This window comes from Ambystoma mexicanum, chromosome 1p (genome assembly GCF_040938575.1).
Source record: "Ambystoma mexicanum isolate Mex_15411 chromosome 1p, UKY_AmexF1_1, whole genome shotgun sequence".
NCBI classification, from domain to species: domain Eukaryota; kingdom Metazoa; phylum Chordata; class Amphibia; order Caudata; family Ambystomatidae; genus Ambystoma; species Ambystoma mexicanum.
Genome location: NC_090921.1, coordinates 521,344,720 through 521,369,054, shown reverse-complemented (window position 1 = coordinate 521,369,054; position 24,335 = coordinate 521,344,720). Strand labels below are relative to the sequence as shown.

The window sequence follows — 24,335 nt, the reverse complement described above, 5'->3', positions numbered from 1 at the left end:
GCTCGACGGCCGGAAAGCTGTTCAGGGTCTGCCCTGGAAGCCAGCTGCAGAACGTCTTCAAGGAGGACGAACACTCTTTTTGTCTTTACTGCCTACATGAGGACAAGACGCACGTGGAGAAGGACTGTGCGTTTTGCGGCAACATGTCGGAGCGGACCATGAAGGACCGCCATCAACGCCTCGCCAACTGGCTAGAAGGGAAGAGCCCGTCCGGCGAGAAGAAGAGGAAGAAATCCGAGCGGTCTTCTAAGACCTTTGAGGACGCCCCGGCGACGGGGGTCCAACATAAGGCCAAGCACCGCGAGTCCGCTGGCACCGGGAGCGCCGAACGGTCGGGCTCTACGGGCGCCAGGCAGGGCGCACCCTCCCCGGCACCATCAACCACGAGCCAACGCTCTGGGTCGGGTAAGAGGAAGGCCGAGCACCCGGCGAAGCTCCTGGAGAGGCCCCGGTCGAGCTCGAAGGCGGAGGGGGAGCGAGGCAGTGTCCCCCCCCTCAAGGATAAGGCGGTGAGCGCACCTAAGGTGGTGAAGGCCTAAATCCATCCGGCCAAGCCCTCTATCGAAACTGTCGCGGCGGCCCTGGCTCAGCCTGTGGAGGCTACACCAGTGGTGGCGACCTCGGGGCTCAGAGTCTCCCTGCCACCTCGGAGGGAGTCCTCTTTTGTGTCCATCGATAGGACCCCCGTGAAATCCCCCGTGAAATCCCCCGTGGGGAAGAAGACCGGCCCGTCGGGATGGATCCCGACGCAGGTGACGACGACATCGTCGAGGGTACCGACGGGGCCCCTGATCGCCCGTCGGATTCCCCTCTGCCAGCGCCGCGAGACAACTCGGCGGCCATTTTGTTGGCTATACAGTCCTTATGCTCAGAGATAAGGACGAGACTACCGTTGCCGACGGAACCTCTCCCGTCGGGGGACCCAGAACCAGGACCTTCTGGTGTTCCCCCTACCAAGAAAAGAAGGATCCACCCTCCACCTCCTTTTCAGCCGTCGCGCCCCTTCCAGCCCTCCTCCCCGTTCACCCGAGGGGATGATACGGGGACTGACACGGCAGCGACGGGTACGGACGACGAGGTATACGACGAGGATGTACCGTCGTCGCCTCCAACCAGGGCTTCTCCGCCCGACGAGATTGGATCGTTCCACTCCATGATCACCAGGGCATCCGAGCTTTTCCAACTGTGCCCTGAGGAGAAGAAGAAGGAAGGTTTCCTTTATCAGCGGCGCGAGGCCAAGAGGAAGACGGTCCTCGCAGTGCCTCTATTGGACGACATTTGGGATGAGAGCCTCACCCTCCTCAAGAACCCTTCCACAACGCCAGCTAGAAGAGACCGGTACGAGAAGAAGTACCGGGTCCTGGACACGGCCCCCCTGTGCCTCCGGGCGCAGCCTACCCCGGACTCCGTCGTCTCCGCGGTGGCCAGGAAGAAAGCGGGGGGGGGGAGCGGCCTCCACATCGACTTCCCCACCGGACGGCGAGGGAAAGAAATTGGACGCTATGGGACGCAGAGTCATCTCGTCTGCAGCGACGACGATTAAATCGGCCAACGCCTTGGCTATCGTGGCCCGCTACGACAGGGAGCTCTGGTACAAACTGGCTCCCCTGCTGGACTTCTTGCCGGACGACAAGAGGGCAGAGGCCCTGGAGATCCTGCAGGAAGGTGAGGTGGCTTCGGACCACGCCATTACCGTTGCGACGGACATCGCCGACACTGGGTTCCACCAGTTGGGCAACGGCGTTTGCCTTAGGCTGCGTGGATGGCTCAAGGCTACGGACTTCCGTCAAGACGTCCAGACCAGAGTCCTGGACATGCCCTTCGATGGGAACAACCTGTTTGGGAAAACAGTGGACGGTTCCCTTCAGGCCATTAAAGCGGACACCGAGACGGCCCGGGCCCTTGGAGTTCTGCAACAACGACGGACGCCCTTTCGGAGCAGCGGAGGCAAGGGCGCCTCCAAAGGTTCCGGCGGCGGTTTCTCCACCTACCGTCAAGCGGCCCGCTCGTCGTCTCAGGAGGCCTACAGAGGACGAGGCAAGTCTGGCGGACCCCGCCGTCGTCGCCAAGGAGGTCAAGGCGGCAAAGCCTCGTCGAAGCAGGATTGAACCGGCCGTGGGGTCGGGCCCCCACCGAGGCACCCCGGTGGGAGGCCGGCTGGCGAGCTTCGTCAGCGTGTGGGAGTCCATCTCCACCGACCGTTGGGTGCTGGACGCCTTGGCCCGGGGCTACGCGCTCGAGTTTCAAAGAAGGTGTCCGCGCGTCCCCCCCGAGGCCAGGAAAGAACTTCACGTCCCTCAACTTCTCCTGGAGGTAAAGGCGATGCTCAGGAAGGGCGCCATCGAACTCGTCCCAAAGAGGCTTCGGGGCTCCGGAGTTTACTCGAGATACTTCCTCGTGAAGAAGAAGACGGGGGGATGGCGCCCCATCCTGGACCTGCGACGTCTGAACAAGTTCATCAAGGCGCAGGAGTTCCGGATGGTCAACCTCCAGCACGTCCTGGGTCAGCTGGAGGAAGGAGACTTCCTGTCGTCGTTGGATTTGGAGGATGCCTACTTCCATATTCCCATCCTAAAGGGGCACCGAAAACTCCTCAGGTTTGTGGTCCAAGGGCGTCATTACCAGTTCAAAGCCCTCCCCTTCGGACTACGGTCGGCACCCAGGGTGTTCACCAAGTGCCTCGCACCGGTGGCGGCGCAGCTGCGCCGCGAGGGGATCCACGTCTACCCCTACCTGGACGACTGGCTCATCCGAGCCAAGACGAGGGAGCTCGCCGTGGTTCACACGGCAAGGACCGTCCAACTTCTCACGGACCTGGGATTCTCCGTGAACTACGCCAAATCCCACCTGGTACCCGCGCAAGACTCTCTGTTTCTGGGAGCGAGGCTCAACACAGTGTCCCTTCTGGCCTCCCCGTCGGAGGAGAGGACCAGGACCATCCTGGGCAAGGTGCAGCGGATGTTGGTGGCCGACGCGGCCAAGGTGAGGTCCATCAAGTCCCTCCTCGGAATGATGTCTTCCTGCATCTACCTCATTCCCATGTGCAGGCTCCGGATGCGCCCGTTGCAGGAGTTCCTGGACGCGCGCTGGATCCAAACGACGGGCAGCTTCGAGGAAAGGATCACACTCGACGAGAGTTTCCGACGAGCGATCCGGTGGTGGGGCACCCGCGCGCATCTGACGGCGGGTATGGACTTCCAGGCCCCAGCCCACCAGGAGACAGTGACCACGGATGCCTCCCTGGAAGGGTGGGGAGCGCACACCGAAAATCTGCACGCAAGAGGCCTTTGGCTCCCGACGGAGAAATCCCTACATATCAACGTCCTGGAGCTCCGTGCAGTGTTTTGGGCCCTCAGGTCCTTCCTTCCGTCCCTCAAGGGCAAGGTGGTGAGGATCTTCACTGACAACACCACCACCATGTTTTACATCAGGAAACAGGGCGGAACCAGGTCCCCAGCACTGTCCAAGGAGGCGCAGGACCTGTGGCATTGGGCCGTCGCCCAAAGGATGTTTCTGGTGCCGTTTCATCTGGCAGGGATAAAAAAACACCATCGCCGACTCACTCAGCAGGGAGCTGCGCTCGTGCCACGAGTGGGAGCTACGGCAGGATCTAGTGGATCGCCTCTTCCGACGGTGGGGCACACCCCAGATCGACCTGTTCGCGACGGCGACGAACTCCAAGTGCCTGAGGTTCGCCAGCAGGTTTCCCCAGGCGAGGAGCATGGGCGATGCTTTCTCGTTCCCCTGGGAGGGCCTGTTCCTCTACGCGTTCCCTCCTTTGCCACTGCTAATCCGGCTCGTCAACCAGCTCAAGAGGTCACGGTGCAGGATGATCCTCGTCGCACCTGCGTGGCCGAGGCAGATATGGTTCCCGGACCTTCTGGACTTGTCAGCGTCCCCGCCAATCAAGCTGCCGGTGGACGCGGATCTACTCTCCAGGGAAGGAGGCGCCATCCTCCACCACGACCCGAAATCGCTGAACTTGCAGGCCTGGCTCCTGCAGCGCTAGAGTTTGGAGGATACGACATACCGGCCGACTGCAGAGAGGTTCTTGCAAAGGCCAGGGCGTCCTCGACTCTTAAATGCTACGGACACAAATGGAAGAGGTTCTCTGACTGGTGCCACGCACAGAAGATTAACCCTCTACGGATTACGGCTCCCCAAGTACTGCCGTACCTGCTGACGCTGGCCAAAGCTGGACTGGCACACGCGTCCATCAAGATTCATCTTGCTGCGATCTCCCGATACACCAGAACCACGGGGCGGACGTCCTTGTGGTCTCATCGTCTGGTGAAAGAGTTCATGAAGGGACTGTTCAGATCGTTCCCGCTGGTGAAGGCTCCGGCCCCGGCGTGGGAGCTCAACGTGGTGCTGACCAAGCTCATGGGACCTCCGTTCGAGCCTCTGCACTCGGCTCCATTGAAATTTCTGTCGTGGAAAACAGCGTTTCTTGTGGCCATCACCTCCGCACGACGAGTGGGAGAGATCCAGGCCCTTTCCTGCAAGGCCCCGTACTTGACTTTTCACGACACGAGGGTAGTGCTCAGGACGCACCCCTCCTTCATGCCCAAGTTACCGTCGGACTTCCATCTCAACGAACCCTTGGTGTTGCCTGTGTTCTTCCCGTCGCCTTCGTCGCCGGCTGAGAGGTCTTTGCACTCGCTGGATGTGGCTAGAGCGCTGAAGTTCTACGTAGACCGCACGAAGTGTTTTCGGAAGACGTCACAACTCTTTGTGAACTTTGGACCTGTCAATCAGGGGAAGGCTCTCTCGAAGGCTTCCATTTCCAGATGGCTCTCCGGCTGTATCATGTACTGTCACCGGTTGGCAAACCGACCGCTGCCTGGCCGTCCGAGAGCCCATTCCACCAGAGCGATCGCAGCTACCACGGCGTTCCTATCTGGTGTGCCCCTGCTGGACATATGCAGGGCTGCTACGTGGAGGTCGACGCACACCTTCACGAAATTCTACTGCGTCGACCGGGATTCCAGGGAGGAGTCCAGGGTCGGCCAAGCAGTGCTGCGCAACCTGTTCGCCTGAGGTGAGCCTGGTGAGGAGGTAAGATGCTTAATGTTGAGTTTGATGTAATGCTTAATGTTGAGCCTTTGCCACCTCCCGTGGTTGTGCATGTGTGTACTGCTATGTATTCTTTATTCATGAGCATGTGAATCCATGCCAGACCCCATGCTGGAGAAGGAACAAGTTACTTACCTGTAACTGTTGTTCTCCAGCATGGGTCTGGCATGGATTCACATGCGAACCCTCCCGCCTACCCCTCTGCGGCTCTTCACTTGGTCATACTGCCACTTCACGTGCTTCCAAATCTGAAGATGGCTGCCAGAGGCGGGGCTTAGGTAGAGGGCAGTCATTGGCTGTGGTCAGTATGACGCAGAGATCAGTGATTGGTTATTACTACGAAAGACAGATCAGAAACGAAACTGATACTGGTTTTTTCTTTACCGAGGATTCCCAGCCTGACGACGGGGAATATTCATGAGCATGTGAATCCATGCCAGACCCATGCTGGAGAACAACAGTTACAGGTAAGTAACTTGTTCCTTTCACATATTTCAAGCTTCCCATCAGGCTCTAGCCTGCGATGCGGTTTGAAATGGGGGCAATGGTGCAGACTGACAGCTTTGCTCCGGTCAAGGCCGTACTACTGCTATTGCATGTCTTTTGCACAGCCTTCTTGTCTCTACAAAAAAGCGCCCAAAGCTGAAAGGGGGATTAGCACCTTAAATGGCACCTGAGGAGTGGGAGAAAAATATGGGTTGGAGTGAAAATTGTCTTACGTAGAGTGGAGGTGGGCAGATAATGGGCGGGGGGGGGTTTGATGTGAGGTTTGAAGGGTAGTGTGAAGCTCATGGAGAGAACGAGCAAAGAAATGTTGAGTGAATATTGATCATTCACATTATATGTTAACATAACGATGTGTTGGTTTAGAAGGTAAATATGTAATACGTTGTCAATCATGATTTTATTAAGGAACGAGGCTAGGATCATTGCTACTCAAAAGCCAGCAGCATTTTTCAGCAGGAGACACATCACAAGGACTGATGTCAAAGAGGAACATAAAGCCAGGTCCCCATGTGCATGTGGCTGCATTATCCAGCAAATCAGGAGGTTGAGGGAAAGAAAGAGGCAGAGGTGAAAAGGAGTGGTAGAAGCGGGTCGGATAATCCTAGCCTTAGTATCCTTAATGAAATCATGATTCTCTGTGAATGGAGATCTACCTTTTGCAGCAGGAGGCTTGCATTTTGCAAACTAAAAGCTTTGCAGCCGCCAGAGATACTACGCTAATGACTGTGGACAGTCACAAAAGAGCTTGTGTTGAATATGAGGCCCAGTCTGTGGCACTCATGATGTGCCTAAGATTTCCACCAGGCAAGGGCTTTGGAGGCCATGGTCTCCTAGGAGGTGGTTGCACCAAAGACCACACCAGCTTCTCACAGCATGTCCAAACCCATCATGGAATAGTGGGGCTGGAAACTGGTCCTAAGAGATAGAGGAAAGAGAGCAGAAGTTGAGAGGCAACAGGGGATGGGGAGGCATCGATCTAAATTTGTATTTGTGCAAGTAACGCTCTATGTAGATCTCGGGACGGGCCATGAAGGCAGGGAATGACATGGAGAAACAGAAGGTCTTGGTGAAAGAGGAGAGCAGTGAATGCCCGCTGGTTGGTAAGGCCAGGTCCTCAAGTCATAGGTTCTGATGTCTCAGGTACGCTTGTTAGAGAACATGCCGAGCTGCACAGTACACTTGTGGGAGAGATCCTGTTGGGCCAGAGATGAAGGATCCAGAGAAACGTATCTAAAGGGTTGTAGTAAGTAGTGAATATGAGTAGCAGTGTGAACGCTGGGGTATATTGATTGGCACGCTCATCAGGAACTTGCAGACCAGCAGCCCTGAGCAGTGTTGAGGCTTGCCACGTGCTCATGCCCTGCTGAAATTGACGACCTAAATACATTAATGGTGTAGTAATATTTCCCTGCAGCTAAAAGGCTGGACAGGTTATTTACTACCTCCAACGCAGGGACTGGAGTAGGATAAAGTCCTTGTTCAGAGCAGCAGTGTAGTAACGTTTGAGTGAGCCCATTGCCAACAGGAACATGATACATTTCTGAGCTTGGAACAAAAGTCCTGGCGTAGACCGGCACGGCCAGAAATCTTCCAAGCGACCAGGAACAGGTAGCACTAAATGCACAGTAGGTGTAGCTGGTGAAGCAAAAAGCTCAGTGAAGAGGTTCAGAAGAGGAGAAAGATGGAGGGGCATGTCCACTAAACGAGGCCCTGCGCCCTCAAAAGGCAGTGAGGTACCAGGCAAAAGGTAGGAAATGACAGGGGCAGAGGGTGGACCAGTCCTGAGAAGCACATCCATCCCGTCGGCGTCTGGGTCCTGCACCAGATGAAGGGGCAAAGCTGCCAATTGAGGGGAGTGAAATATTGGCCCAAAAGGGGCCACAAAAAGCCTGGATGACAAGGAAGACCTCTCTGGTGAGGTACCGGTCTCTGCAGTCGGTACTTGGCAGAAAGGTGCAAGCACTGTCTCAGACAGTGGTGCCAGAGAGAGTGGGACAAGTATGCTAGGTCCTGTGTAGGCTGCCCCCGGGTTGTTCGCATAAAAAACAGCAGAGACATTGCAAAACCTTAAGACAATGGGCATGTCATGAGCCTTCAGGGGGCGGCTCTGAAGACCAGGGACACCGCTGGGGACTACAGAACATAGAAGTGTGGGGTCAGTTCTTGCGCCTCCCAAGCACCCCCAGTGCATTCCCAACTGTAAGGTGCTCCCCAGCACACATGGGTGGCATCTGTTGCCAAGACCATGTTGGAGGGGTAAAAACTGGCAGAGCCATTTCAGCACTCCATATGGTTAAGCCACCAGTGGGTTTTTGAACCGGCGGGATCGGAGACATGGACCTCTTGCAAGTAAGGGTAACCATTTGAAAGTGAGTAGCCCTTGAGACGCTGCAGATCCTGATAATTAAATGGTCCATGAAAGATCAGCCAAGCGGTAGAGGAAAGGAGGGTCAAGAATCGGGGCAGAGTGGCACCATGTGGGAGGCCAAAGATTTGTCCAGCTCTTGCTGAATGCAGTGATCCTTGAATCTCAGGTGTACAGGAGTGGGTGTCAATCAAGTAACTGCGAAACGTTGTGGATTCAGAGGGCACAAGGGAAGACTCTCCGTATTTAATAGGAATCCCAGCCTGTATCAGGCCCACATCCATGGTTGTGTGAAGAAGCAAATTGAACCCTTCTCTTGCTGAGAGGCGTATATTGTCCAGTGGATACCCCCTGCCATGAAGCCAGGCGGCTATCAGATGCATAACCATGGCGAAATACCAAAGAGCTGCAGAGAGCAAAGGAAAGACAGGTAAAATGCCCGGCACAGTGGAAACTGAGGGATTCCTGATGGTGACGAGTGATCAGCACAGTTAGGTATGCATCCATGAGGTCAAGGTGGGTATGACAGTCCCCAGGGTGCCGGTTGTCTTTCAAGAGGGGTATACCCACTCTCTTGAAACTGTGGTAAACTCCCAGTTATTGAGTGCCTTGAGATTGATGCCTGGGCACATGCCTGCATTGTCCTTCTCCACCAGGGAGAGGGAGCAGAAGAAGCTGGGTTTGCAGTTGGTCACTTCGGCAATGGCGCCCTTGGCCAAGAGGGCATTAAACTTCTGGTCTGTTAGGGCTGCCTGCGCTGGGCGATGCTCCGTCAGTCAGGGTGTTGCTAGGTTTGGAAGCTATCAGGGGCTAAGCTAATGTCGGGACTGGCAGGATTCGGGGCGAACTATAGCCTTTTGGTTGTAGCCCCTGAGCTTCTATCCGGGGCTGCAACCAAGAGACCCGGGGCTATAGCCCCTTTAGCCCCCCCCCCCTAGCAATGCCTCTGCCGTCAGTCCCGAAATTTGATTTTGTATCCAGCCACGGCCACTGGAACCCCTCTAGGTTCTCCTGCGATGTTCAAATGAAATGGTCTCCTTTGCATCCACCAGATGCACGCCGCGTCCTGGGGTCATTCCCTCATAGCCACAGGGTGCAAGGGTGAGCCAGATGCATAAGACTCCTTCCTGAGTGACATCCTATGCCTTCACCAGGGGATCCGATATATGCAGGAGGCGGTCTTTGGAGGCCCTTCTCTGTACCCTTACACAGGTCCCTGCCACAGAAGAAACAAAATAAAGGATCTTAAGGCCTAGATCAGGGGTGAGGCGCGCCTTTGATGGGAGCTTTGGATATCGAGCAATGCAAGCAAGGTACTGCTCCACATGAGAACCATGAGCCATGCCAGTGACAGCTGGTGTTCAACCAGTAGCAAGTCAAAGATATTCCCAGAGGGGTCAACTGGCCGATCAACAGGCTGGCTAGCAGTGGCGTTGTCAGGAATCAAATTTAGGAGGGGCACAGAGGGGGCGAAAGACAAAGGTAGGGGGGCACAGACAAAAGTAAGGGGAGAACATGGTCACTGCTCGTTTTAGGTGGGGGGGTACATGAGGGGGTACAGGTTTTCACAGGGGGGGCCCTGCCCCCCCAAGCCCCTCCCTAGCGACGCCACTGAGGCCGAGGGAGGTCCTTCTGCGAGGATGAAGTTCTCAGGAGGGATCCTCCACATCCTTATTTGATGCAAAGGCAGAGGGTTTAACCAGACTTCCTTTTGGTCACCTGACCGGGATAATTGTCGAAAAACAGAGCGCAACAAAAGCGTTGCTTACCAACGCGCTCTCACTCGAGATATATACGAAAACTGCCGAGACGAACCAACAGGAGGCGGCAGTCCTGAAAAGCTGCACAAGAAGTGCACAGTCCACAGGTAGTTGCCGAAGACTGAAACTGGGCCAGTAAGTATGCCACACCAGTGGGTTAATACATAGACTAGGGGGAGAGACGACCCTAAGAATAGCAACGGATCACCGAAACGAATGGGGGCACTTTCCCAAATATGGCCAGGCACTGAACTATCATTAAAACTGACTATTCCACACAGTCCGCAAGCAGCCTTTGGTCTCTCACAGGTAGGTGTGAATGTATGCCCTGGGGGCAGAGCCCGTGTTAGTTTGTTTTTAAAACAAACGATGTAAATAATTATCCCTTAGATGGGATAATGTGAATGCAATGAGAAGTGCATGAGTCAGTTCAGACACTGAACAAGATGTCCACTGTCTCGTTTCCAGGTTGCTTAATTCACGCCTGGTTGCCACGGCTGAAGGAAGAACAGTGGTTCCGAGCCAAGCAACACTCTTGCTGTTGATTGTCCTAATGAAAGTGACTACTCACATGTCACTGAAACCAGTTGACCAACTAGGTGTACATACTTTTCAACTCACGCTATAGGAATAACACCTCGTTTACTCCTTTTCTGGTTCAATTTTTAAACATTGCTGTGTACTCAGTGCATGGTTAGGGGACTAATCACAGTTTAAGCAAATCCCATGGATGAATATTTGAGGATGGGTGGAATAAAGAATACCAGACTCCCTTTTACTGCCAGATGGATGGATCCTGCGACATCCGAAAGTGAGTCCTGTACGTGTACTGAGAAATTCCAAGAAGCCTGCATGTATCTGAAAGGTGGCTAAGACAATCAGCTTGAGTATAGTGGAGGGATAAGTCTCCCGCTAACCCTATCAGATAGGCAGCGGTTCACCATTCCCTAGGGTCAATTTGGGCACCCAGGGACAGCTGAGTTCTTCTCAGAGGGACAGTGACAGTTTTAGAAATAGGTGTTGTGATTAAGTCTTTGCATAACAATGTGTTTGTGCTCTTTTGGGATCGCCCTTGTGTGTTATAAACCAGAGTTCCTCCTCACTCTTCAAGGACATAAGAGGTGGATCACAAAAATGAGGCGTGAGTTGAACTGGACTGAAACATGCACCTATTTTTGCCACCAGGTGGGCGACCAGGCCAGGAAAAACCTGACTTTGCTGGCCCACAATGCCTCCATATTCATCTGCCGAAGCACCTCTCTGTTCCTCGGTGTGCCTGCAATTCTGCAGGCATTGCCACCCCTGCGTGGAATGGCCCACTGTGATGTCTGTCACCCCCAGCAGCACTAGAGGCACCCAGAGGTAAAAGCGGTGCATTTCTCCATGATTCCATGGGGAAGGCCTAGGAGCATGATAGGAAACGGAGGCATCAAGCCAGGATCCAAGCATGCCATTGGCTGCTCCAAGGTCCCTGGCTGTTGGTCCCTGAAGATCGACCCCTGAGTAGGCCAGGAGGTGAGGGGGAGTTGCACAGCAGAGGCTTTTAGGGTACTTCATCTGCAATTAGGAGAGGTTCCCAATTACCGAATTCCCTATCACTTCACTAATTTTGAATAACCTAAATCCCACCTTGCATGTCAATTCTCACTGCCTTTTTAGTTTTGGCTATTAGGTGGCACTAAAGCACCAGCTACAAGCCAAAACTATTGCATTAGAGTACAGCTAGGGAGTAATGGCATATAAGGAGGGACAAAATGCTTGCAGGTGCTGTTTAGCTATTTACCCACCAATTGACTGCCATGGCCATGCTTATCCATGTGGCCATTTCTGCCCCTCCCCCCCAAAACACATTCTTTTGGGATCTCTTTGAGCTCGCTTTTTCAAGCCTTACCATCAAATGTGAAGCTTAAAATGGTTGCCAGTGGTTTTTCAAAGCAGCCTTCTGACGGTTAATGACTTAACTGAGCTGTAAACTCACTATTGGTGCAATTAAATGCCTTAACCTGCCTTAAGCCACTCGATTTATAAGCACTATGCGTGTCCTTCACTGAAGTCCTGTTAACAACAAGCATTTGCAAAACCAACAGTTTTGGCTTTTATATAAGTATTAGGCATTTGCCAGGAACTTCTATTATATGCCCAGATACTTACACCATTTTTCTACTGCTACCAACGACGGCCAGTTAATACCACTATGGCAGTGCCTGGCAAATGCCTTTCCAAGCCAAAACTGTTGGCATTGCCAATACTTTTTTTAACATGTGAGTGTGCACCGAAGCAAGGTGTGTTGTCACCTTCACTGTGGCAAAAAAACGCTCTTTACTCAAACCAACCAGAAACGGGCACCACTGGGGAAGGTAAGCTAAAAGGGATTATCTACAATATACTAAACAAATCGAGGGAAAAGAAGCGGGGTACTTTTGGGGTGCCAGAGCTCATTTGGGACCAAAAGTGTCAACCACTACTACACACCTGCCCAGCAACCTCTGACAGTTTCAGAATCCCCAACCAAAATGGTGGGCTTGTCTGTCGTTAGCACGCACTCGGAAACACTGGACTCCGAAAACATCAAGGCCGCAGGCCAGGGCGCAATGAAAAAAGACTCCGGCGGTCAGAGAGATGAAGGTAGGTTAGCGATAGGTAGATTACCGCATGGAGGCACCGAGTGAGTGATGCATGCATGCTGCAAAAGTTACAGGGAGGAGAAAAGAGCACATACAAGAGTTAAAGGGACTGGCGCACAGTTGGAGAGGCAAGCAAGGGAGGACACAAAAGGGCCAACGAGAAAACCCAGAACAGCGAAGCCAGGAAGAAGGAGTGAGCAAATAAGATGGGGAAAGGGCAAGGAAACCAAGCAGAAAGGGCAGCAGAGAGTAACAGCAACGATGCAGATAGTGCAGCAGTGTACTCAACAACATAACTAAGACAGCTTCGTGAAATAGCGCCTCGATGCCCGAGGGCTGTAGTGCGCTTTACAAATCCAAATAAATAAATAAACATTTTGAGCAACCAAAAAATAGAGAGATGGCTGGTTGACCTGGCTTGAGATCGCTGAGATTCTTCTATGGCATGAACCTTTGTGATGGATGTGTCTGATGATGAACACATGCTGGTGAGTGGTGAGAAGCAAGAAAGAAGTCTGCACAACGCTAGCCTCTGTGTCCTGCATTACAATCCTGGATGTGACAGTGAATCTTGATCAGCGCCTCTCATGTTCCAATGCTCCAATGGTAATATCAGAGATGACCATGCTCCCTTTATATGTTTTTTTTCTATGTGCTTTCCAGCGTGAAGTTTATGAATAAGATCCAGTACGTGCACAGTCTTGAAGAGCTGGAACAGACCATCCCCATGGAGCATGTGCAGATCCCAGAGTGCATCCTACAGTAAGTGACTAACACTGCCACCCTAATGCACTAGCTTGCGTCCCACAGTAAGTGATAAACCTCACTAGCCAGAGAGGGCACCTCCGGATCCTAGACCATGTGAGCACAGCCATCGGCAAGGTGGTACCTTTAGATACCTAATAGTACCCAACAGGGAGTGACTGGCACAGTCATTCCCAAGGGAACATCAACACCATAGACCAATGTACTTCACCATCCCTAAGGTACTCAGTCGCCAGACAGATTTATAGAGTCACTTCTAGAGCAGAGACATACCCTATATCCGTCAAGGGCATGTGTAGACCACAGATTGTATGTTACAATAAGTGGCAAGCACAGCGAATGCACACATTGTATACCCCAAATATCCCGCCTTATCCCACATCAAGTAGTTGGCATATAATTCCCTAGGAATATCTAGAGACCTTGAACTAAACTAGTTTACAGACATACAAACTATAGTGGGACATCAAGGCTGAGCCATCATCTTAAAGTAAATGATGTGCTCCAATTTATGGAGGATAGCTAAAGGTCAGCCTGTACCCTAGAGTAAGAGACGGGCTTGACTATTCTTTGAGTGCACCTCTAAACTGTATACAACATGATATAGTAAGAAAGGGTCACAGCCATTGCCAAGGTGGGATGACCAGAACCCAAACTGAATCCAATGGTTCATGACAGGCACAATCTTGCCAAAGGCGGCCCATCCAGACCACCTACACAGAACATACAATATGTGATGGGCAGAGCCATTTGCAAGGTAACTCATCCAGACACCTGACCATACTTAAGAGTAAGTGAGTAGTACAGCATTTTCCAAGGTGGCCCATCGAACCCGTGAGTGTATCTTAAAGTGGTAGGCACAACAATATCAGAGGAGATCCACATAGACACCAGAGCATATCTCGCAGTAATTGATGGGTAGAACCATCTCACACATGGCATATACGCATAGCGAAGTACAGTAAAAGCTTGAGTATCCATCAACAAATGGGAACACAAAGGATCCGGAAAGTCAGATATGTGGATAACTGAATGTCAATTACCTGGACGATAGGGAGCCTGAAAACAGAGGGAAAAGGCTTCATAATAAAGCTTTTTGGCCTGCAACTGTTTACCAACACCGCACTCTGCGACCCCTGCTATTCGGAATTTCCATTACACGTAACTGTATTCTTTATATATCATATGTGATATCATTATAGTTGGCAATGACATGCCTGTTGATGGCGCATCCCGAGGAAAGAGCAGAAGCCCATCTTTGTATGTTTTGTGGACCTTGCGGCTTACCAACCTTTATTTGTATAACACTGAGACAGTAAAATCAAAGCCTGAAACTTTATGGAGGAGACCACGGGAGAGAGACATTGAGAAATAGGGAGATGGCATTTGCTTTCTATTTGCAAAAGCGCGGGATTCCTAGAAGTAAGTCATCCACATCCTTTGGGTGCATCTCTCCCACGCGATTGACTTGACATGATGAGATCATTTCATTCAGTACTTGATGGACATGTCCCCTTCTGATCATCCTCTAGAAGGCACGGGTTGGCCCCAAGGTACCAGCTGACAGAGCAGAGTACACTGTCCCCTGTGACAGCCCTTTCATTTGGACTAGAGTGGGTTACCAGCAAAGACACTTCTAGTATGCGTAACCCAGGAACTCGCGCCGTTCGCAGAATGTTAAGCGACCGCTCCTGTTCCCCGTTCTCGCTGAGCCCTGACTCAATGTATCCAATTCAAAACGTTAGCAGCTGGGCTCACAGTCATCCATGGTATGAGTCCTAAATACCTATGGGATCACGTTTTCTTGCCACCCAGCGCGCAGGCCAGACGCAAGGAAGCAGGGTCGGACTGGGCCATACAATTGTCCCAGGCGTCCATAAAAAATGTGGCCCACGGGGCAAATGACAATCCATTCCTTTTGTGACAGACTGCGTAGTTTCCAAGGGGGAGGTTTTTGATAAAATGTGATGGAAATGGTGCATTTTAAAGAATATACAGTAACACTGGGCTGCATGGTAAAGTAACTTATCCAACTGCCCGACATGAGCCAAAAAAGTGGCCTGATTTCACCCCAAAAAAAACGGTCCCACACTAGCATTTTGAGTTTTTGGTTCGGCCAATGCCCTATTGCCCTCGGAAATGGTCTTTTGATGCCGCAAGTAAATAGGGCTCTCCTTGTCAAGGGAGCAATCACAATCACAAGCTTTGTGTTTCAAAGTATCAAGGGTCGAACCCTTTAGTTCAGAGGGTATGCTTGTGGGTTGTATACCCCTCTAACTCTTTTTGTTGTTTAAACCATTGCCCTATAAGCCAGGCCGAGCCTGCGAGGAAGGCCTTGGCTATTGTTGGCAGGAGGGAGAGAGGTTCCTGCCCGTGAACTGATCACTGAACTATGTTCTCCATCATAGATGTGAAAGGGCTTTGTTACAGCTACGGCGTTAATGGTGAAAAAAAATCGTATTTTAAATTGTGTCCTACTTTTAAAACACCACTTAATTACAGGTCGATATCCCATCAGATATGTATGTCAGCCAGTTACTCATATTTAACCCAGGCAGTATATTCTACATACCGCGTTTTATGTCCTATTTTTACCAGCATTTACCCAAAGCAGTACGTACTATGGCCCCATGCCCTAAATATCCCATGCAATCCCAACCTGTAATTAGGTGCTCTTCTAAAAATAGGAGCTTTTAAAAATATCACTTCACGTTTCCATTAACACCAGAACTGTAACGAGGCCACAATTGTTTTTTTTTAACCCAGCCTAACCCCAATCTGCTTTCTTAAAATACCTGATGCAGATATGTCCTTTAGTGGTTAAGTGTATTGTTTGCTGTGCGTTTATAGGCAGTGAAATGTGACATTATGCTGTATGTTTATGCTGTGCTTTGTGTCAAAGCCCTTTTGGTCAGTTACATAGACAAAGTCAAAATACACAACTAGGTTCGGTGTGTGAGGTGGGACAGGAAAAAGTCCCTGTACATGAGACAGAACCCCACTATGCCTCTGAATATCACCTTGGGAAATGGTGACTGAGACCAAGGGGATGCTGCAAGCGGGTCATACCGGCATGTGCCTGTAGAGGAGACGACGTGTGCGCCACTGATAGACTGCCCCCTCGCCTCCATCACGCTGGAACAGCAGGAGAAGAGCCTTATGTGTGACACCATGTATTGTTCCCATGCCACATCTACTGTATGAGAGACGACATGCACTCGGACAACCGCATGGAATGTACCCTCGAACTGAAAGGGTAGTGGGAGATTTGCATAAACCACTAAGCTTTGAAGAGCTGTAAAGAAAGTCTGACAGTTGCAAAGTGACATCATGAAGGAAAGACACGAGGTTGCACTGAAACAATATGCATATACTAAATAATGCTGCCAATTCCCAGTATTGGTCTCTACCGGAGCCCATTTAGGGATTCCTTTCAAGGACAGGTGCTACCGCATCAGCAAAATCCCCGGTAAAGTGGAGACTGCTAAACATCCTTTTACGGAATGTGCAGCCTTGGGAGTTGAATACATGACAGTCCTAGGTAGTATGGTCCACTCATGTGAGTCAATAAGGGCTAACACTTTTTGGAATTACTGCTTGAATACAGATAACCAAAGTATACACATTGCTCTGCGCCAATTATGGGGCGTAATCAAAAAGTTTTTATCGTACTTATGTACAATAGGTTTTAAACTATGTATACATTGGGAGGCCACATGGGGTGCGCTTATGCATGCAGCCAGAGCGCGATCCTCTTTCTGCCAGAGACCATTAAGTGAACTGAGCCCCCACTTTGCGCCCCCCTCTTGACCCGTATGCCGGTGAATGCTTGCTGCACTTGCTGGTGAAACAGCGAGCAAAATCGGCCCCGGAATCAGGGAGAACGGACTGTGAACAGAGGAACCGAAAGTGGCCTTTCAGCATCCCTCCGTAGTGGCCCGATGGTGTGAGAAGCAAGAACGTCTTGCTGAGGGTGCAGGTTAAGTGAGAGCGTACCCCCTCCCTGGAGCCCTGCAGTTGTTGGTGTCTGTAGGTGTGGATGATGCCCCTCCCAACCTGACTCTGGAACCTACGGTGGTCTGTGTGGTCGGCGGGCCACAAGGAGACATACCGCCAAGGAGAAGGGGATTGAGGTGGTAGGGGTGGGACACTCGGTTAGCTCCAAGGGAGAATCCTGAGGATATTCAAGAACAAACAGGGTGTCCTTGTGCAGTGAGGAGGCCACACACCTCCCTCCCCTGCAGCTCACAGGTGTCGCCACAGGGTGGAGGACGCTACATCGGCTGGGGCTTGAGGAGAACACACGGCTTGGAGACTCCACAGAAGGAAGCACAGCGTTTTTTGGATAATCTAGAGTACACGTCAAGTACACGTCAAGTGGAACCCCCCCCCTGTGGAGGGCTCACTGGAATGGCGGTGGAAGGTGAATGCCCCCCAGCCACTGGTGGAAGAAAAAAGAAAAAGACTCATTAGGAAAGCTCTGGGCGGTGTGGGCCACCAATTCTGGGGCATGTGCCCGCCTCCTGGGCGCTAACGAAGAGAGACTGTCACTGCTCTAAAGGAACTCGCCCAGGTCGGATACAAAGGGGCAACAAGACTACCTTACATTGTGCATCAATCTAGGGCACCCAAGCAGGGGCCCACCCGAAAAGCAGGAGGAGGCATATGGAGGTCAGAGGAAAGTTGGCCACCTTTGAAAATATGCCGTGCTGGGGTGGAGTAGGAGCAACTGCGCCGGCCAATATGGCTACTGCCACCGAGGACTGCGCAGCCACCAAAAAGGATGCAGCAGCTCTGTTGGAAGAACGTAGGAGTTTGAGGGCCAACATTGGGAGAAGAGTGGATAAAATCACCCATTGAATTGACAAAATGGAGGAGTAGCTGGAGGAAGTCGAGCACACTCAGTCCTCCCTCGACATCCTAGAGACACAAATGGACATGCAGATGTCTGAAATGGAGAGATGGGAGGAGGAGGTTAGAATGAAAATGGACGATCTAGAAAAACCCGAAAGGTGGAATAACCTGAGACTTTTTGGGATCCCGGACAGAGACGGGGAGACGGAGGCGGACCTGAGGAGAACGCTACATGAAGTCATGAAACTGGTGTTCGAAGATGATACCATCGATGAAGCAAAAATCGAGAGAATCCACATGGCAGGTGGGGTGGCGGGAGGGCTGAAATCGGTCTTCGCCGGTTCCACAATTACTTGGACAAGTTAAAGATTCTCAAGAAAGCTAAACAAAGAGGCCCGGTAATGTATAGCACGTCCAGAGTGTCGGTCTTACAGGATCTGTCCTCTCTGACCCTAGCCAGGAGGAGGATGTGCTCACCCCTGATGAAGTGGCTCAATGAGAAAGGAGTGAAGTACAGGTGGGGGTTTCCATTTTCCATCTTCTTTGAAGTTGAATGGTATAAATACAAGCTGTTGACTGAGGAGGACAGTCGTAGAGTCATGGGAGAGCTGATGGGGAGCGCCGGCACCTCACAGAAACCTATTGAAAAGGGGGACAGAGATATGCAATGGCTTATCAAGGGTCCCAGAAGGAGATGCTTATCAGGCTCTAGAAAGTTTAGGAAATTGAACTCATCACCAGCCGGAGACACCTGACCCGCAGCCAGAGTGTAGCCTCAGAGAAGATACTCGAACTGGGGGATTCTACTGCATTGTAAGGGTGTAATGAGGGTACAACCGGACTCCTAAGGGTGGTGCTATAGCACTAAGTTGGAGAAGGGCAGTTGCAGAAGTGTAGCCGACTGCCGAAGTTGGGGAAGTTGAAGATATGTTTGGTTATGAGGGGGCGGAGGGAGGCTTGGTGGCTCAAGGATAAGGAGATCTTGAAGGAGTGGGGACCTGAATGGATCAGGTCCTACTGGTGGTCCAAACTCAACCTGGAGACGTTAACTGTGGGGAGTCGGGCACTCGACAGGGTTGATGGGGGGGGTTAAAGTTGGGGTCATGGTACGGGTCTTCTCACAAAAATTGTCCTCGGTTGGCAGGAGGTGGAATGACTGGCACTGGCTGCCCAGGTTGGGAGTGGGGCCCTTATGTAGGGAAGTAACAGGATGGCCATAGTGACAGAAGGGGCAAGAGATGGTCATCTGAGGGTGGGGAATCTGAAAGTTAAGAGGCTGAACTCAAGCAGAACCAGAGCTGTGTATTGCTACAGAGCAGGCCCAAATGCACTCTTCAGGGAAGAAAATCCCTCTATTAAGGTAAGTAACTCTAATAGTTTTAGCGCCGTATAGCTGAATTTCTGGGTACTGGAGTACCTGGTTGCATTGAAACATTTAGTATTAAAAGGTAAATAGTAATACCTTATTAGTTAACAGACATGACATTTAGAAACTTCAGTAGAAAATGTACATATAAATCAGAACCTGAATTATAGAGTTGACTCTTGAATTTTTAATTTGTCAAATCCAACGAGTTATTAGAAGTGATAGGATCAAATTTACACAGTGTCCTCTATTAAAGGAGCACATTAGTTCATGTAGCATACAATGTACAGAACTTTTATCAAACATAGGAAATGCCTTACAATGACTGGCATTGTGTAAATCAGTCACAAGAATTAATACAGAAAAGTGTCACTTCACAGATTCAGAATCAATAATTTAAAAAAGCATAAACTTCCAGTGGAAGAGTCTCCTTTTTTGGGATGTTAGAGAAAGGGAGATGACCGATGCGTTTCGGTTCAAAGAACCATCTTCAGAGTATAAACTTTCACTGTTCCTATTTCACATCAATATTCATAACATGGACCCTGTAGGGTAATAGAATAAAAGCACTAATCAGTCTAATGTCTTATTTCATAGAGTCTGTTAAAGTGATTGGGAGGATAGAAAACACTAACCTTGCTGATACAGAAGCGAGGCGTCCAGTCAAAAGCCAGCCAACTGGTGGAAAAGCCAGAGGACAGAGCCGAGATGGGACGCGGCCAATCGAGTATCTAAAATAAAGATCATAAAGGACCCATATATCAGAAACAGAAACCAGCCTAGCGGGGACATGCTACTGGTCAATACGGAATAGTGGAAAAAGAGATACTGCATGTAAAGGGACAGATAGCCATGTGCACGACAGAGCCGCGCCCTGGACAGAGATGTAAGTAAAGAGGATCCAGCGTGTCCAGGGAGCTGCAACAGAACCTCACGGACCAACGCACGTCCATCTTTAAAATGGGCCGAATGACGAACCTGGAGTAATCTGGTGGAAAAGTAGCTGCATCAGCTAGGGATACTAGCAGGAATAAAAAGAAACGGGCGTGCTGTGAAAAACGTACCTCAGTGTGCAAGGATCTCTGTGGAGTCTGGCCGCTGCAACGCGTGTCCAGACTGGAGTATGGTGTTATGAGTCATCCTGCATGCGCGCGGTTCACCAGGACGACGTCCATCTTGAAGTGGGCAAAGGCGGAGCTGAGTAGCCACGGCAACGCGGCAAACACTACGAGGGATGAACACTCAAAGAAGATAATCTCCCGAGTCAGACGAACTATGAGAGCACAGCAGGGGAGCATAAATGCAGCCCACATGGGACCGCAGAGTGCTCACAAGGTGCAATCAAAGGTATGGCATGTACGCGAGCGCACATGGGGGCACAAACCACAGCTCAAAGGAACTGTGGGGTGCCCCCATGGCGCTAGAGGGTAAATACGGACAGCCACAAATTGGCCACCGTGAGAGTAATGGAATGACAGGCCAGGTAAATAATGGAAAAAAGCAGGAAGATCCTGCAGGTCAACACAAGGACACAGTCCAATGGGGCAAGGGGGCCAGCACAAAAGGTGCAGTGCCAAAGAGACACAACCCGGGGCAAAAATTCATGTGGCTAGGAATGCCACTGGAATAGCAAAAAGACTCTAGGGGCACTATATGGTGTAGGCGAATGGTAAGCAGACGCTCACCCTCTGTGCGATCTGAAGGCCTACAGTGACTGGACTAGAGAAAATTGTAGTGCTGAGTCAGGCAAACTAACGCATGGATTGATTAGAACATACACAAGATAAATAAAAACATTAGTGCCACTAATGTAGAATGAACATGAAAATTAGCAAAGCAATGTACATACTAGATGTGGATGCATTGGACAAAGAAATGTCAACAAGAACATTAGTAAAACATATATGGATCATAAGTAAAATATATATGAATCAACTGGGCTCGAGTCTCTTGGAGTTACACAAAGCACATAAGATCGAACTCAGTGTTCATGCTGCGGGGGCTGAGCGAATCCAAAAGTTCAATCCATAGGATTTCTCGTTGCAACAATTTCCGCTGGACATCCCCACCCCTGCTTCCCATTGTCACTTGCTCCAAGATGACACATTTCAGTTGTGCAATGGTGTGACCTGCTTTAGGAGGTGGAATGACTAGCACTGGCTGCCCAGGTTGGGAGTGGGTCCCTTATGTAGGGAAGTAACAGGATGGCCGTAGTGACAGAAGGGGCAAGGGATGGTCATCTGAGGGTGGGGAATCTGAATGTTAAGAGGCTGAACTCACCCACGAAGAGGTCCCTCCTCGCTAGAGAGTTCCATAGAGCTGATCTGGATGTCATGTTCATTTAGGAGACTAAATACGCGCAAGGGGAAGAACAAAGGGTCACTAGTGGATTGATGGGTCTGGAATATTGGGGATTGGGGCCCTTGAGGAAAGCAGGGGTGGGAATCTTCATAGGGTAAGGGCTGAAAATTGAGTTTTCAAAAGTATGGGCTGATGGAGAAGGTAGGCCCTTCTGGTGACGGGCATCATAATGAAAGTAAGCTTCACTTTCACCACAATCTACGGCCCAAACCAGAGACAATTGAGGTTCCTGAAAAAAACTCTCCCAAAAATAATGCTTGAAGCCTCAGGCCACATAATATTAGGAGGAGACTTTAATATATGGGTGGATGTCCAGCTTGACAGGCAGGTGTTGATGGAGGGGCCTTGGGAACTGCCGAGACAGGGCTATGGGAAGGTCTTAGAAACATTGGAGGTTTATGGGCTGTGGTACATATGGCGGCACTTGCACACAAATGAGAGGGGATACACCTTTTACTCGGCTCTCCATGGTACCTTCACAAGGATTGATTATATGTACATCTCAGGAAGCTTATGGAAGGAAGCACTGGGTTCAGAGATCTCCCCGATCACCTGGTCCGACCAGGATATGGTAACAGCGGACCTTAATTGTCAGGGAATGGCCCCGAGGGGGACCAAATGGAGGAGTAATGAATCCCTATGAAGGACACCGTGTTCTGCTTAGAGATGGTCAAAGAAATAGAGGAATACTTCAAGGCGAATTACACGGGAGAGGTTTTGAAGAGAGTGTTATGGGAAGCGGGGTAGGTGACATGGAGAGGGATTTTGATGAGAGAAGGGGCAAGGAAAAAGAGGGAGCACACACTCGAAAATAGGTGGAGGTCGGAGATCAGCCAGCTCGATAGACAGGCCCGGGAGACTAACGAGAGAAGGAATAAATAGGTCCTGGAGGCGAAGGGGAAAAGAGAGGAACTCAGACACCTAGAGGAGGGGCAAGTATTTAGAAAGCTGCAATCTCTGAAACAAAAGTTCTATGAGAAGGGGGATAAAGCAGACGCATTACTGGTGGCCAGACTGAAGGGACAGCATTCCGAAAGGTGGGTGGAGGCTTTGGAGGGGGTGGCGAGCACAGAAGGCCCCACAACAGGTGGGATTCAAGAAGCATTTTCTTCCCTCTATGGAAAGTTGTACGAAACGGAGGCTATCCCAATGATGGGAGATATAACAGCTTATCTGGAAGATGCCCAATTGCCCAGGTTGTCTTCCGAGGAAACCAAGGCACTGGAGGCCCCAATATCAGAGGAAGAAATTAAGAGGACAGTGTTGAGATTACTGATAGGAAAAGCTCAGGGGAGGCCCCAGGGGAGGACGGTTTTTTGGCTGGGTTCTATTTTTTTTTTAAATGTGTATCTTGGCATTTTGTCAAGTACAATGGTTGAACAACATTAGTTGTGTAAGTACAGCAGTGTACAACATCGCATTTCAAGCCAATAAATTCCTTATAAATGACAACAGAACAGGGAAAGGGAACAACATACATTAAAGGAAGGGAAACACAAGAAACAGGGGGTAACCAAAACCAACCAATTGTGCATATATAGTATATGTTCTTATGTTTTAGTTAGTGCCGCAACTCATTGCCTTTGCGGGCGCAATCTTTCATCAAGGTATAGCCCACACAGCAACTGGGGGCATACAGTCTGCTACTTGTAAGACAAGCATTTCAAACAAAAAAGGGGCTAACCCGTGGCCCTGTCATCTCCTAAGACATTTCATGGTGGTTTGTCGCCAGAGGGATAGAGGACAGTTAACTAATGCTTTCCATGCTTGAAAGAGGAGCCCTACCTCACCTCTGTGCACATCTATTGCACGACCCCATGCTGATGTTTCGGCTGCACACCAGTGCTTAACTAATATACAGGCCATGTCCATGAGCTTAGAAACATGTTTATGTTTACTGGTTCTAGTCTACATTCCCAGTATACATTCTTGCGTGGGCTATGTGTATCTGGTAATCTCTGCGCTTATGTAAGTTTGTTTGATTTTAGCCCAAAACGTTTGTACCGTACCACGAGAGAAGATCCCAAACCCTGAAAGATTTCAGAAATGGTTTGAGGCAGGTCTTGAGAGGGTTGGCCAACTTTGGAGGGGAGGCACCTTCATCACCATAATCGACCTGGAGGAGGCACTGGGTATAGGGCCTTTATCAGTATTCTCATACCTTCTCATAACGGAGGGAGCATTGTCCATGCTCCCTCCGTTAGCACTGAAGGGGATGCTAATGGAGGGAGCATGGAGGGACAGGATACAGAGGGACCTCACCCCCTTCAAGAAACTTTTAGACAAAAGTACCGAAATTAAGGGTCTGATTTCAGCAATGTATGGGGAACTGTTGCTTGCAGGGGGAAGGTCCAAGGATAAATTGAGGCAGAGATGGGGAGAGGGAAATAGACCCAGCACTTTGGAGTAAACTGTGTAGGGGGGCCTCACAGACATCGAGCTCGAGCCAATACCAACTGAACGCCATCAAGCTCTTACATAGATGGCAATATGACCCTGTCAGGCTCTCAAAGATGTTCCAGAGTGCAAGACCCTTCTGTTGGCGTTTGTGTGGGACTAGAGCTGATTATTGGCATATGTGGTCGGGTTGCCCATGCGTACAAGTATTCTGGGATGAAGTCCTGGGATGGATCAAAGACTTAGATGGGATCCACCGA

General features: G+C 50.7%; 1 protein-coding gene across 4 annotated transcripts in view; it reads left to right on the top strand.

The window, feature by feature from the left end:
• Positions 1-24,335, top strand: part of ATCAY (ATCAY kinesin light chain interacting caytaxin) — a 458,353-nt gene that overhangs the window by 356,210 nt on the left and 77,808 nt on the right. For all 4 annotated transcript variants that reach the window (XM_069649408.1, XM_069649407.1, XM_069649411.1 and 1 more), the window contains one exon: positions 12,996-13,094. In XM_069649408.1, coding sequence (XP_069505509.1) covers positions 12,996-13,094 — 99 coding nt within the window. The remainder of the gene's footprint in view (positions 1-12,995; positions 13,095-24,335) is intronic.